Source organism: Orbicella franksi, chromosome 10 (assembly GCF_964199315.1).
Source record: "Orbicella franksi chromosome 10, jaOrbFran1.1, whole genome shotgun sequence".
NCBI classification, from domain to species: Eukaryota; Metazoa; Cnidaria; class Anthozoa; order Scleractinia; family Merulinidae; genus Orbicella; species Orbicella franksi.
Window position 1 is genome coordinate 20240285 of NC_138154.1, and position 14297 is coordinate 20254581.

At 38.9% G+C, this 14297-nt stretch overlaps 2 protein-coding genes across 3 annotated transcripts in view; both read left to right on the top strand.

Annotated features, from left to right (window-relative positions):
* The window catches only part of LOC145500761 (NLR family CARD domain-containing protein 4-like), an 87713-nt gene that overhangs the window by 20285 nt on the left and 53131 nt on the right, over positions 1–14297 (top strand). The gene's annotated exons all lie outside the window — the stretch shown is intronic.
* LOC145500760 (NACHT, LRR and PYD domains-containing protein 12-like) overlaps positions 464–14297 on the top strand; it is a 29255-nt gene continuing 15421 nt past the window's right edge. Inside the window, exons 1-3 of one of the 2 annotated variants that reach the window (XM_081480285.1) lie at positions 464–2008; positions 3335–3418; positions 12894–14297. The exon at positions 12894–14297 is cut by the window's right edge and continues 1439 nt beyond it. In XM_081480285.1, coding sequence (XP_081336411.1) covers positions 1669–2008; positions 3335–3418; positions 12894–14297 — 1828 coding nt within the window. In that variant the 5' untranslated portion in view covers positions 464–1668. The remainder of the gene's footprint in view (positions 2009–3334; positions 3419–12893) is intronic. The other variant, XM_081480286.1, reaches the window with a different exon arrangement.

The window sequence follows — 14297 nt, forward strand, 5'->3', positions numbered from 1 at the left end:
AATTTTGGAAATATTTTTGGAAAGTTTTGAAGATATTTGGAAAACTAAGCACACTGCAGCCAGCCCAATGAAATAATTAAAGTGTTCATAAAGACCTTAAATAGTACATTTTCAAGTGTAACATTATTAAGTAATCACATGACTATTCTCATGCAATTTGGATTAAATTATAAGCACTAGTAGACTTTTCAGACTACAAATTGCACTTGTCCTACAGGCTCGTACATTTTTGTTGCCTTTCGAAATTTACTTGTGCTTATTTATTCCAAATTGCACTTGAAATCATGCGATTACTGTACCTAAGGTGCAGCTCAGATATAAGCGAACCAAAATATACGCATAATTCGCGTCAGCCGACAACGCGTTTACGCGTATGCATATACCCACATACTCGTATACAGTATACGCGCGTATACCTCATTAGTATGCATGAGTTAACTGTTTTACTGGTTTGAACCAAATACGCAAAATACGCACGTATAATACGTGTATGCGTAGTTCGCTTATATCTGAGCGGCACTGTATGCTAATGTTTTCGATGGTTTGCAGGGCAGTAGCCAGAAAAAATTATGACTGAGGCAATGTCCATGGTTAATTTCCTCTTCCTATAAAGATGTTTCCATGCGTCCTTGAGTTCTGTAACTTAGCTTTTATTACCCACAATAGTAAAACAAACTTTGAACAAAACTGGAACAAGATAAAAAGTAGATCAAAGTGAGAATGATCATCGCAGTAAATTTTCCAATTAATTGGAAAGAAGAGGCCTGAAAAAATCAGGGCTTCAACGGGATTCGAACCTGTTTCCTCCGCGATACCGGTGCGATGCTCTACCAACTGAGCTATGAAGCCACACGTTGGGAGCGAGGTCAATTAATTGAGTTCATATCTTCCCGTGAGGAGTGAAATGATGTGAAATGATGTGAAGTAGATATGAAATCATTCATATTTCAAGTGCGGTTGGAAAATTTACTGCGATGATCATTTTTCACTTTGATCTACAACCGCAGCTCAAATATGAATGATTTCATATCTACTTCACATCATTTCACTTTGATCTACAACTGCAGTTCAAATATGAGTTATTTCTTATATACTTCACATCATAAAAAGTAGAACTGAACCATGTGCTTCCTAGGCGACGCATGCGCGAGTGGTAAGACTGCCAGATATGTCCAGGATTGAACGCTAATGAGATTCATGCTCCTTATGACAAGCATCACAGTGTCCTCAAAACACAAAAAATGTCAAATATGAAGTCATATGAAAATGACACTTGTTAATGATGCTTATCATAAGGAGCATGAATCTCTTTAGCGTTCAATCCTGGATATAAGTGAAGACCGCAGACCTAATATATTTACACTTATTTTTAAACAAACAAACAAACAAACAAACAAAAAATGACTGAGGCCTTGGTTTACCTTTTACTAGCTACGACCTTGGTTTGTAACTAATCAGGTTGCGTTAATTACATGCACATGGAGGTTGTGAGTTTTCCCCCCTCATCTTCGTTTTGTCATAGGAAAGTTGTGATTCATCAGAATTAACTCGGAAGTAATTTTAGTGCTGGAAATAAGCAGGAATTGCCTTCCGAGTGTTAGCTCTACTGCTGTTGTGGACTGCATGTGGTAAAGAAGAACTCTTTCGACCTGGCTATTGTTGGCCCTTATGTCAGTCTGCATTTTACAATGCTTGCTCTCCTCGTTCATTACTGTAATATACTGTATACATAATCAGTTGGATGAGATAACATTACTCTTGCTACAGTGTTCTGTCCCCATTATTAAAGCTCTAATACAGACTGTACGGTTTTCTGTTTCAGGTATTTTCACAGCGGCATTTGATCTTCAGATTGAATGGCTAGTAGTGAAAGGAATTGCTGATTATGCTGATGGTACTGAGAGCGTGTCAGAGGATTGGAGTCCTTTTGCTAGCGTGATGGCTGCCTCGGTTGTTGCAAAAATTTTGAATAATCCCGTCGTTTTCCAGGAATGGCCCCATTACAAAGGTACATGTAACAATTATCACATGAAATTGTACTTGTACATTCTAGAGGTACAGAGCTAATACAAAATACGTACATAGAGAAAATGTACATGTGATAATTTCTCAGAGATTTCAACAACAGGCCATTTCATTTCCCTTTGTTGTGTAGTCTTGAGGTTTGTAAGATCATTCACAGCAGACTAGAGACTAAAAGTGCAAATGTAAGAGGTGTGAAGTCATTTAAAAGCAGTTGAAGTCAGTTTTTTGAGAACAGTTCAACGAGACTACTTGTTTCTCGCATACCCACTGATGGACCAGTGCACAAGCAGACAAGAGGACAAACTCCTTTGATGCTGTCACTGTGTGAGCTAATGCCCATATAGCCATCACCCACTGCAATAACAAAATGCCTCTTCCTCCAGCATCCTCTAAATTTTTCCCTACCAGAAAATCCATTACCCGACAGTTTTACAATGTCTTGTTTTTTCCATCAAAACATAACTCTTCCTCTCTTTAATTTACATGATATGGCTTTGATATCATGGTCACTTTCAAGTAAAGTAATTTTGCGTGAGTAAAATTTAAAAAAAAAATAGAATATTGAGCACTCAATAAATTGTTTTCGGGGTAAGGGTGTCCTAACTTTCCTGCCAAATTTTAAACTCGTGCGCACCACATTACAGGAACGCCTGACAGATCACAGTAGCTAGAAATATATCTCCGGAAGTTTGGTCGAATTTGGTTATGGTAAATGTCTAATCTCATCTTTGTGGTACGCTTCGGTGGCATATCGAACTTGATTGATCTCACCATGAGTATTTTGGCTCGAACGCTTCTCGCCAAGTATGAACCATGGCTCAACCAAACTCACCTGATCTGTTTGAAGCGTTTTGAAAAGATACGATATGGAACAATCATTCCACTTGCGCTTGTTGGATATGATTTGGCTATAATCATCTCATATTCAATGAGCGTGAGTGGAATGATTGTTGTATTAAAACGCCCCCAAAATATAGAAAACTAAGATAAGATGAAAAAAAAAAAAAAAAAAAAAAAAAAAAAAAAAAAAAAAACGCCTTAAAAGATTGCGCGTACGCTCCCATATTTGTAGAGTATGGTATAATGGCTCATTATATAGCATGATTGCTAAGTCAATGAAAACTCTTGAATTATATTAGCCAGTGATCCAGTTTCTAATGATGTAGGATATTAAGATCAGGTTCCAAGTCTTGATAAATATGAACCCAACTCGTGTTATTGGAAATGTATGGGCATTCATTTCTTTCAAGGATTAACCTCTAAGACTACTCTAACATTAAATTTCTTTCTTTCTTGCTGGATTCATCAGCAGAAAAGCAGAGTTCATCGCAGCAATCAGAGAGAGTGGTACCAAGTACAAGTGGCCAAGATCCCAAACGCTTCATAGTGGAAGGTATTTAACAAATCTGGTCAGTTCTTTAAGGTGGCTCGTACCAGTTTTCAGGTTTTTGACGGCTCATAATTTTGTAAGAATAGAACAAAGAGACAGACCAGGGCGACTGTAATATTTTTGTAGGTTTGGATTACATAATTTGTACTTGACCTAAAACAGCTGTTATTTCGTCGTCAGCAGTTACCATGGGAACATTCCAAAAGGATTTTCCACACCTGATTTTTCGCTTATGTCACTACCTTGATGGTTTATATCTATTTATTTTGTTTTGTTTTGTATATTTACTCTTGTACCAAGTTTATGATATTTATGTGTACCAATGTATTTGTTGTGCCTCTTTCCTGACTCTCACATTTTTAATTATTATAATTACGGTCACCCAACTAGTTTAGCTTTTTAGTTATTTTGGGTGTCCCACTACTGTATGTACTGTACTGTTTATTTATTTATTGCGTTCGACGAAGTGGAACGCAAACCAAATTTTGACCTGTGGCTTTTCAGAGTTGGTCTCGTTGTGCACGGTTCTAGGCTAAAAAAAACCACATTCCTGTAAGGACACCAAAATGACCACCCCGCTTGATTTTTGCAGGGGCATGTCACGGCCAGTAAACTGGTACCGTTTAGTGCTAAGACATGTAATAAGACATGTGGCGAACATGTGAGTATGTGAGCAGGCCATCTGAGCTCGTCTTTCCGATGGATCCTTTTTTGTCTTCTTTCTGTTCAGTCGCCGTACGCCTCGCTATTATGTGCTCTCAGCGTTAGATTTTGGCGAATTTAAACGCTTCGACGGCAGCATTTATCGCAATCCGAGGGAATTGTCCTTGTTTATTACACGACTTGGCTTTGGGATGATAACCGTGGGAACAGCTACATTTTGATTGCATTTGTTGATTAGTTCCAGTCGCGACAGATAGCTCAGTCTTTATCCGGTCGAAATGTTATTGTTTGGAATCGGTGGAAAAGTACTCTGAAGGCAAGATACATAAGAGTACTTTATTCATCACGGGAAATACTCGAATTAGTCGCGAAACGAGCACGCGACTGCAAATGCTAGCTTAGAATAATGTACATAATTTAAATATTCTATGAAAGTTGAGAGACTACAGAAACTGACAGCGTCACGCAACGTATCAACAAATCGTGACCTCTTCACTAGCATGGACTTTGACACTATGCATATCTGATTTCAAAACCTCGGTTGCTGCTGAAAAATGTTGATTTTAGCAGTAGACAAAGGTTGAAAGTCAGCTAGTGAAATCATTTATTTACGAGATATAATTATATATTAAAGTGAGAGCGTCGAACGCACTCTCATAATCTCTGATTACTACTAGTTTATAATTATAATCTTGTAAATTCTTTAGTTGTTTACAGTAGTAGAAATAAACTGTGGTCTAGGATAACTCAAAAAGTAACCCGGTGACCCCGAGTTTTATTTAATCAATAGCTTTCGGTATCTGAAAATGAAAATGCACAACAATTTTGAAATAATTTTACGGAGCCGATTTCTTGTAAACTTGGAAAAACGGCAATTTGCTCAAAGTGCAAATTTCCTTCCGTAGAATTTTTTTTTCTGACGTTTCCTCTCAATAATAATATTTTATTGAAACAATAAAAAGAAGGAGTCACCGGGCTTGTTTTGATGTAAAAGCCTTCGCGTTTTCCGTTATTCCCACGCGCGTAGACACGCATTCAAAAATCCAGACTTTATAAGATCAGCAGCTGCTCATGAGCTGTTTTGACTACCGCTGACTGCTTCATGTGCCCGCGCGGGCGAGCGGGCTCCGAACAGGCGTTTTGTTTTGTTTGCTGCTAAAAAATCATTTACAGCTGTAGTTGTCGTTTAAGACAACCTCCTGGGCTTACTCTGTAGGATTTTTACCCAAATTCTGGTTAGATTTGCTATGTTTTGCGAGTCCTTCATACGCTCCCGGTGGCTGTCACGATCGATCGAGTTGCCTTTGAAATTTGGGAACATTGAATTCCCGAAACAATTTTTCTTAAAAACAGAGAATTGACTAAAGTTGTTCTAGCAGGTAAAGCCTCCTTTATATGCGAATTACGTCTCCAACAGTACAAAAGTGACCTTGCGCGAAAAAAAGCCGCGCGCCGCCATATTAGTTTTGGTCTTTCGAGTTTTAAATCTCGCGCCTCTATCGTGCGTGTTACTTATGCGTGACGCACGATGGTGATCTACTCCCCGCGCGAGGAAACTGGTACCAGCCACCTTAAATTGAAATGGAAACTTTATAATTATGTTATGCATGCACTACAGTATTACAAAGTGCAATAAAAAAATGTGTTTTACCATGCTCTTTTTGGTGTAATACGAATGGCCGGTCATGGTAGCTATTATACTCGATTTCCAGCCGTTTTGGGAGTCTGGTTGTTAATTCTCCTCTCAGTGAACGGCTGGATCACTGGTCTATATCGGTTGTCCCTGAAATTAACATGCGAGCAGCGCGGGGAAAAAAATGGCAAAGAACGCAGGTACACAAAACGGCTGAAAATCAAGCCTAGGTAACTATGCGATCTGCTAGGTTCTTATTACGAGCCCTAGTGATCAGAAAGTGGAACTGTAATTTCTGAACAAAGTCATTTCTTGGTCTTACATTATAAACTGTTTTCGTTGACAAGGAGTGAAGATTATGAAACAAAGTAAAGAATTTGCTGCATGTGTTCTTTGCAACATTTTAATATGAATATCTGAAAGCAGAATTTTGATCTTTTTTTTTTTGCGATATATTGTAGCACTTGATATACTGAATCGTATGCCATGGATCTAAATTTATGGATTTAAAAAGTGGGGGTAACTGTGCTCGTTTAGGAGAAAACGACAATTTTTTTCAGTTTCGAGCTTACCTTGAAAGAAATCTCATAACGGCGCACGCTAAAGACGTAAGGAGTTATGCGCAGTAAAGATGCACAATCAAAGTTAAGGTATCATGGTAGGTGGATTTTTACGAAAAATGCGAAAAATCTCTTTTTGGCTGTTCAAATTGAGAAGACTGAGATAAATATTTTGCAAAAAGAATGGGGGAAAGAGCTATTTTTACTTTTTTAAAAAGCAAAAAGCAAAAAAACTAGTTTTGAATATTATTAACCCCTTGCAGCGCGTTGACACCTCTAATTAAAATTCACCGCCAGTTGTCACAAGTAACGCGAACTGCGGTGTGATATTTCATTTGTCATTTTGTGCACGCGAACTGTTCTTGATCTGGTTGTTTCATCTCAAGTTGGCTTTCGTTCTCGTCAAATTTTCTTTATGTCAGGACGAGAAATTCTTGCCCATTTTCGTCTTCGAAGAGGCCGAAGAGGCGAAAATCTGGTGGAACCCACAGGTTCAGCGTCGAACAAGATCTTTGGCTCTGAGCGACCGAGGTTCGCACTGTAACCAAGAAGAATGGTTGAAGGACACTAGTCCCACCAATGAAGCTAATGGACAAAATACAACAAGTGCTAGTCGCACGAAATTGTTGTAGAACGGACGCGATTCCGAAACTTCCACCACGAGAGAGTCAAGCGCAGATGTAGATGTTGACAATGTAGACCTCGAGATTCCTCTTTTTCATGCTTTTTGGCTTCACGAGGCATGGTTTCAAAAACTGTCTGGAGAACGAAGGAGCCTAAACTTAAGCAACATAATACCAATGCCGCCGACGAAATCTTTTAAGTAAAAGATCACGGCAGTTTAACTTGTAGTTTGTCCCTTCTCGGACGACTTCACTGCCACGCGGGTTTCCGCGCCAGAATATTAGTCGTCTGTTTATTTCAAGTTGTTATAACCCATTGTTGGGGTAAACTGACCCATGCCGACATCTGTCAGTGCGGAGGGGATTTTTAACACCTATTCATGCAAATCTCATAAAAGGTTTTTCGTGTCTTTCTCGATAAAATAAAACTGCAAACACGGATGAACATTTCTAGTTCGTTTACGCGCGTCTTCCGATGGAATTGGCTGAAAATCGGCAGGTATGTTCTAGGATACATCCTTCGAAAAACCGTGTCGGGCTTTGTTTAATTTCGCTTCCGTTTCAAAGTTATGGTCTCTTTTGTAGAAGGAAACGTCCGCATTAAAAATATCAAAGTTTAGGAGGGTGTGGCAAAAAAAAAAAAAACCACATCTGGAAAATCGCAGACACGATTTTTGAGGGTGATGTGTAAGAAAACATTTCCGATGTAAATCGCGCCGCTCCGATAATTCACGCGAGGAAGCGAACCAGTTTAAGCGAAGCAGTGTTTCTGGGTATTTCTTTTAATATCACTGCGACAATAACTTTTTAGAAAATTTCAAAGACATAATTGTATTCTGTAACTATTAAGCTTTCAGAAAATGTATAGGTTGATAGGGTTTTCTTTCAAAGCGCCAGCGTAAGAGCGTGATTTCCAAACACTGTCAATCCACCTACCATGATACCTTAATGGATCACCTTCATGGTGTTAATTAAAGCAATTATTGAGGGCAATCCAAGAAATTCTTCATCCATACTGTTGCTATTCCATGTGCAAATACTGTGTGCATATTAGTGAAAGTCAGATAAGTATTGGGCAATTACGACTATTTTGGGGAAGTGGGGAACGTTGGATACAAAAGAACCTTTGATAATTCTGGATCAGGGAAATTCGTGAAACACCCACTGGAAATATAGAAATTTCAGTGGGATAAGAAACAAAGAAACCCAATCCAAGACCCATTAATACGGTATTTTGTTGAATCATTCGGTTGCAATTTTGCAACCAGTGCAAGGCAGTCAGCTGAATATCTTGATTACTTTTATTTATAAATAATATATTAATAGACTTCTAAAAGGCCATTGATTATTCACGAGGATCTATATTTGTTGAACCATGGCGGGGAAATCTTGAAATCTATACAAATGTATGCTTAACCTGGGCCACCGATATGTCATTCTGATGTTATTATCAGTTTGATATGGAACAAAACTGCATCACTGGTTGACTGGAAGTTTCTCCTCTTTCTACCGACTGAGAAGCAATGGGCCTACCGTAAGGGCCACTCGACCGAGTTATTACTTGTCCATTTAACAGAAAGTTGGAGACAAGCTGTTGACAATAATTTGGTGGTTGCTACTGCTTTTATTGATTTTCGAAAAGCCTTCGACTGCGTCTCTCATCGCACCCTGTTACATAAATTAAAAATCAAATTTGGAATCGAGGGCAACCTTCTCTCTTGGCTTACAGATTGTCTACACCACCGGACGCAGGTTACGGTTGTGAACTCCACTCAGTCAGAGGAGCTAAATGTGACGTGCGGCATCCCTCAAGGATCGGTACTAGGCCCGTGTTTGTTTAGTTTATACACCAATGCCATGCCAGAGGCTGTGACATCAGGCAATCTCTACCTGTATGCTAACGATACTACAGTTTACTGCATTGGATCCACCGTTGATGAAGCATGTAACCTACTAAATAACGCACTGAATGAGCTTAACAAATAGTGCATGACTAACTCGTTAACACCGCACTCTTCAAAATGTGAAGTGATGTTGTTCCACCGGGGATCCTTCACTGGTCCACTCCCTTTGATCACCATTGGAAATGACAACGTTGCATGGGTCTGTCACACAAGGCTGCTGGGCATTACGATCAACAGAAAACTTACTTGGGCGAATCATCTTAAGGCATTAAGGTTACTTCAAACCTTCGCGGGTGTCCATCAGAAAAAAATTCGTACACACGCTGTTTTGAAGGAAACCCCAACAAACTATATATCAATAGAAACGTTATGAAATGTAAAATGCGATAAAATCATATTCTTTTTTGCCCAATGGTTTCCTATGGCGGCAGAAGCCGTTAACGTTAAAACAACCGACTGAAATTCCGGCGACTCGGAATTAATCGGATATCAAATTCAATCGTTGATGCAAAATAACTGTGCAGTGTTGATCACAAAGCATCAATCTCTCAAAGCGTGTCAGCATTTTCTTTTACTTGTATTGGTTATCTTTTTGTAGATCTGTCAAGTTCCACTATCCAAGAATTCGCGTAACGTGTTGCGTTAGAGACCGCCACGAGAAAAGTATTTGAAATGAAAGAATTCGCCGACACGTTTTTGTTTCCTATCCATCAGTGAATGTTCTTGTCAAATTTCAAGGAAAACCGTCGATTCTGCATACCCGATTAATTCATTTAAAGAGGAGGGATTCTCTCGAAAAACGAGTGCAAGTTTTCGCCTTCTAAAGATTTATAAACGTATCACGCCTTCTCAGAGGGATATATCAACTCAAAATGCCGCCAGCCAATGAATTAACAGAACCCCTAGCGTTCACAGTAAGGAAAGTTGAGCTTCGCGGTAAAGCGATAGCGTTACAGTCACGTTTTAGGCCCGGGGGAGGTACTTTGGGAATTTCTGGGTGGGAATGTGCTGCTGGGACCCTGGAACCCTTAGCCTATACCAGAGCTAGTTCAGCTGAATTTTGCTGACCTATACTAGAGTAAACTCCCCAAATCCCCCCATCTATCGGCACTGTTGAGGCTGATTTGCGTAAATTTTAACTTGCCGATTTGATATTTTTTATATTTTTGAATGGCAATTTCTTGTTTCCTTACTCTAGATAAAATCTTCAACCAACCAGTCAGTTTTGTGAAAAATGATGCCCTATTCTAGACCCAAACGCTCTGATTTATATACCCTGTCCTAGAGTAAACTGCTCGAAAACCATACCCTTCACAGCGGCACATACCTATATAGCCCATATATGGCAGTGCCCCCCCCCCCCCGGGGTTTTAGGCGCATACGTTTTAGGCCGGTGGTCAACAATAATAGGCAAAACGGAGAAAAGCGATGTGCAACAAAACAAAAAGAAACTGAGGAGCAATTGCCGAAGCGTGATTACAAAAAGGCACTCTTGACGGACGTGAAATCTCAAATTGAAAGTATTTGATATACGATCTCTGGATTAAGCGGTTTGCCGCGAAAAGGTCGCTGAGGAGTCCATGCCTTTTGGGGATTATGACACCTTGACGGTTTATAAACTTTTATTAAAAAAACCTCTTTTTCCCAATAACTCGCGCGCGTTTTAATATTTTATTTTCATTTTTTTGGAAAATGTTACCTTATATAATGAACATTAATTTGGTTGGAAAAAAGAAAATTTGGAAAAAGTAGCCCCGCAGAGGTTTGGAGTAACCTAATGGAACAAATTTGTCAAAAAATTGAACTTACTGAAAAAGTGCTCTTTTCTTAAGAGAAAATCACTTCTTTCCCTATACTTTAAGGTGATTCGCCGTTCAGTGACATACGGCCTCGCTATTTGGGGGAACTGTTACAACCTGGATTACATTAAATCCCTGCAAGCACTGCACTGTCGTGCTGGAAGGCTAATTTTTAATTTGCCACGAGACACACCATCAGTACAAGTTAGGGAACTCACACAATGGGACTTGATTTATGACGTGTATAAGCGAAGTCTTGTCAAACTAATCCACAACATAGCTTGCGAAAATATGCCCGCAATGATTTCAGATTTAGTTGTATGGCGTAATAGTCAGTATAACTTAAGAGGACATAATAAGGCCGTCGTTCCACGACTTTCCACTTATTTCATAAAAATTCTGTTTGTTACAGAGGAGCTGTACTGTGGAACTGTGTTTCAGAATATTTTAATGATTCTTGTAATTTTAAACAGTTTTATTCAAAGGCAAAATCTATTCCGATATTTAGGGAAATCAGATTTGCGATAAACTAAGTTAGTTTCTTATATTTCATTCATTTTATCAGTAGGTAATTACATAATTAGATAATTAATTAGATACACGACCCCTCAAGCATGTAGTGCTTAAACGATAATCGTGTTTTAAATAAAGGATTTTACTTACTTATTTACTTAAGACATTATTTTCAAACTTAATACATTTGGCAGATCATGAATACAAATTATGGTTTTCACTTGATGCAAAGCGATATTTTCTGACTGCTATATATGAACTCATGCCCATAAAGGTAACTTGAATAATTTTCTTCTAGGAGTTACGGGAGCAGTTCCCTGTAAATACAGCATTGCTACGCACTCTAGAAGCCAAAACTTAATGTCAGTTTCAGCCACGTTTTATGTCGCATACGCAATGCAAACCATGGAGGGAGCATTGTTCGCTTACTGGTTTAGTGACAATACAAGCGGTAAATGCAATCTCTACATTGTTGAAAAACCCTGAAATGGACTTAAGGAAAAGCTTTTTCACGCATTTTGAAGTCCCCCAAAAGAGGCTTCTGTTTAGCTATTGAAACAAAATTGAATGATTTGAAGGCAAAATTCTTTAATTTTTTTGTGCACATGCATGTAACTTTGAGACATTTTAATCAGGCTTTCATGAGTTACTTATGTTCGCAATGCAACACGAAAAGAACTGAAAAGTTACAAAGAATATTAGGTACCACTAAAATCATCAGATTGAGACAAGAAAGGTCTCTGATCTAGTTGAAAACACATTTTATGATTGTATACTCTTTGAATGTTTATTTGAAAATTGTCATTTCCAACATTTTGTTGTTGTTGCTACTGCATGAACATCTAAGATGTTTATTCTGTTACAATGCACATTGTTTTCGTATGTAAGCTTTAATGAATGAGTGAATGAATGATGGAAGCTTTTGATATGTTGTTGGAAAAGTGAAAGTTTAAATTTCAGAAAAAGAACTCTTGTTATTAGTGTGTCATTACTGTAATAGATTTTATCCAGGTCTTTTATATGTATGCTTAGTTTTCTATCAGAGTAGCTGTGTTTCACACTCCTAGTAGTGGGGGAAATCCTTGATTCCCGACCATAGTGACAGCCTGACTTTATGCGTGAAAAAGAATGAAATTTGTAACATTGTCAGGAAAATTCGGGTGAACCAGTCTTAGTTCAAGATATTGTAGCGCAGAATTCAAGATACTAGAAATCTACTGAACTGGTACTTTGTCTGGATTTTAGATTAAAAAAAGATATATTAACTTTCACGCGTAGGCATGGAAACTCTCAAACTTTTGTAAAATAAATATGGAGAACGCCAGCTACGAGGGCAAATTTTTGTCATTATACTTTTTTGTAAGGCTTTGTTGCCACGCGCACTGTGATTTGTCAGTTTAGTATAATCTACTGTACGGCTCCCTATAATTTAGAGCTGTCTCCGAAGCCATCAAACACACTTAGAGATAAAATAAATGTCTTACTGACATTTTCTTCACAGCGAATACTGTATGTTACGAAACCTCGTTTTTTCCCGTTCGATTTATGGCCCTCGCGCTTCGTGCTTGGGCCAGCAGAAATTGAAAGCGAGAAAAATCCGTCCTTAACTTACATTACGGACCTCAAACTCTGTTAGTAAGAGGTGTTTAAATTGAAATCAGTCGTAACATATTTAACTCGAGCAAGAGTTTAGACCGATAGGCGTACACAACAGATTTAGACAATAAGAGTTTTCAAATGAAGGGAGGGATAACAATAACGACTTCTCATTTCTTCTCAACAGATTCTCCAACCAAACGGTTTTTGGTATGGTGCCTGGAAGAGCTGCACGAGTTTTACAACACCAAGAGTAAGGTGAAAATCACACCTTGGGACCCAGACAACACAGTAGATATTGATGAGATTTACATACAGTTATCAATACTGAGAGATAATAGAAAACCTCACGAAACAGCGAAAAAAGAGATTCAAGATTACGCTGAAATGTTCAAAGGCTACGGACGTCATTCTAACCCTAAAAGAATTCTAGTCTACGGGAGACCGGGAATAGGAAAGTCTACTTTCACTCAGAAAATTGCTGTGGACTGGACCAGAGGCGAGAAAGAAATCCTGAAGAAGTTCCATGTTTTACTATTAATTAAGTTGCGAGACGTTTGCGACCGTCAAGATTTCCGCGCCATGCTGGAAACTGCAGAACTGTTGTCTGCTGATGATCCAATGGCAGTCGATAACTTAAATAAATATGTGCGTGAGAACCAAGGCAAAGTCCTCCTCGTTTTTGATGGCTATGACGAGTACAGCGGTGAAAAATCATCTCCAGTTAATAAGATCTGGAGAGGCAGTCTACTTAGAGGTTGTTGTGTTGTTATCACAACACGGCGAGTAAAAGAAGAGGAGCTAAGCAAGGAGAGTCATGTTCAACTCGAGCTCAACGGGTTCGATAGTGTGAAGCAAGTCAAAGAGTTTGCAAGTAAGTTCCTCAGTGATCAGAAAGACGTAGACGAGCTTGTTGAATATCTGCGGAAACAAGAACGCATTTGGGACATGGCGAAGATACCACTTCTCCTATTAATGTTGTGTCTAGTTTGGAAGGAGAAAGACAGGAAAGGACTACCCGCATCTGGAGCGGACCTTTACTCAAGATTCATGCAGACCCTCTTGTATCACCTGGATTCAAAAGATTCAGAAGAGGAGTTTCAAAGCATTGTGGAATATACAGAAGAACTATTTAGATTAGGAGAACTTGCTTTTTACGCTCTTTTGGAGAACCGTCTTTATTTCAGCTTTAGCAAACTGCCTGATAGCGATGTCTTTAAGAAATTTATTGACGCTGGTTTTTTGCAAACTTCAAAGCTTTCAAGTTCGATTCCCGAGAAAATCGTCTGTTTCCTCCATAAGTCCGTTCAGGAGTTCGTCGCTGCCAGGTTCATCGTTCAAGAACTGACGAATAAGAAAAATGACAGTGTCACCTGCCTTTTAAAAGTTGATTCTTTTCAAAAAATAGAGATGATGTTTGAAGTTCTGAAATTCGCCTGTGAGTTGTCATCAGATGCTTCCCGCGCTGTTCTCAGTCATCTGCAGATGATAGGAGACAAAGAAGGTCTTACAGCGTACAACTTCACCGTGACGCCTTCTGTTGAGGATTTGTCAGATGATCAAAAAAGGTTTATGTCTATCAGTTGGCATT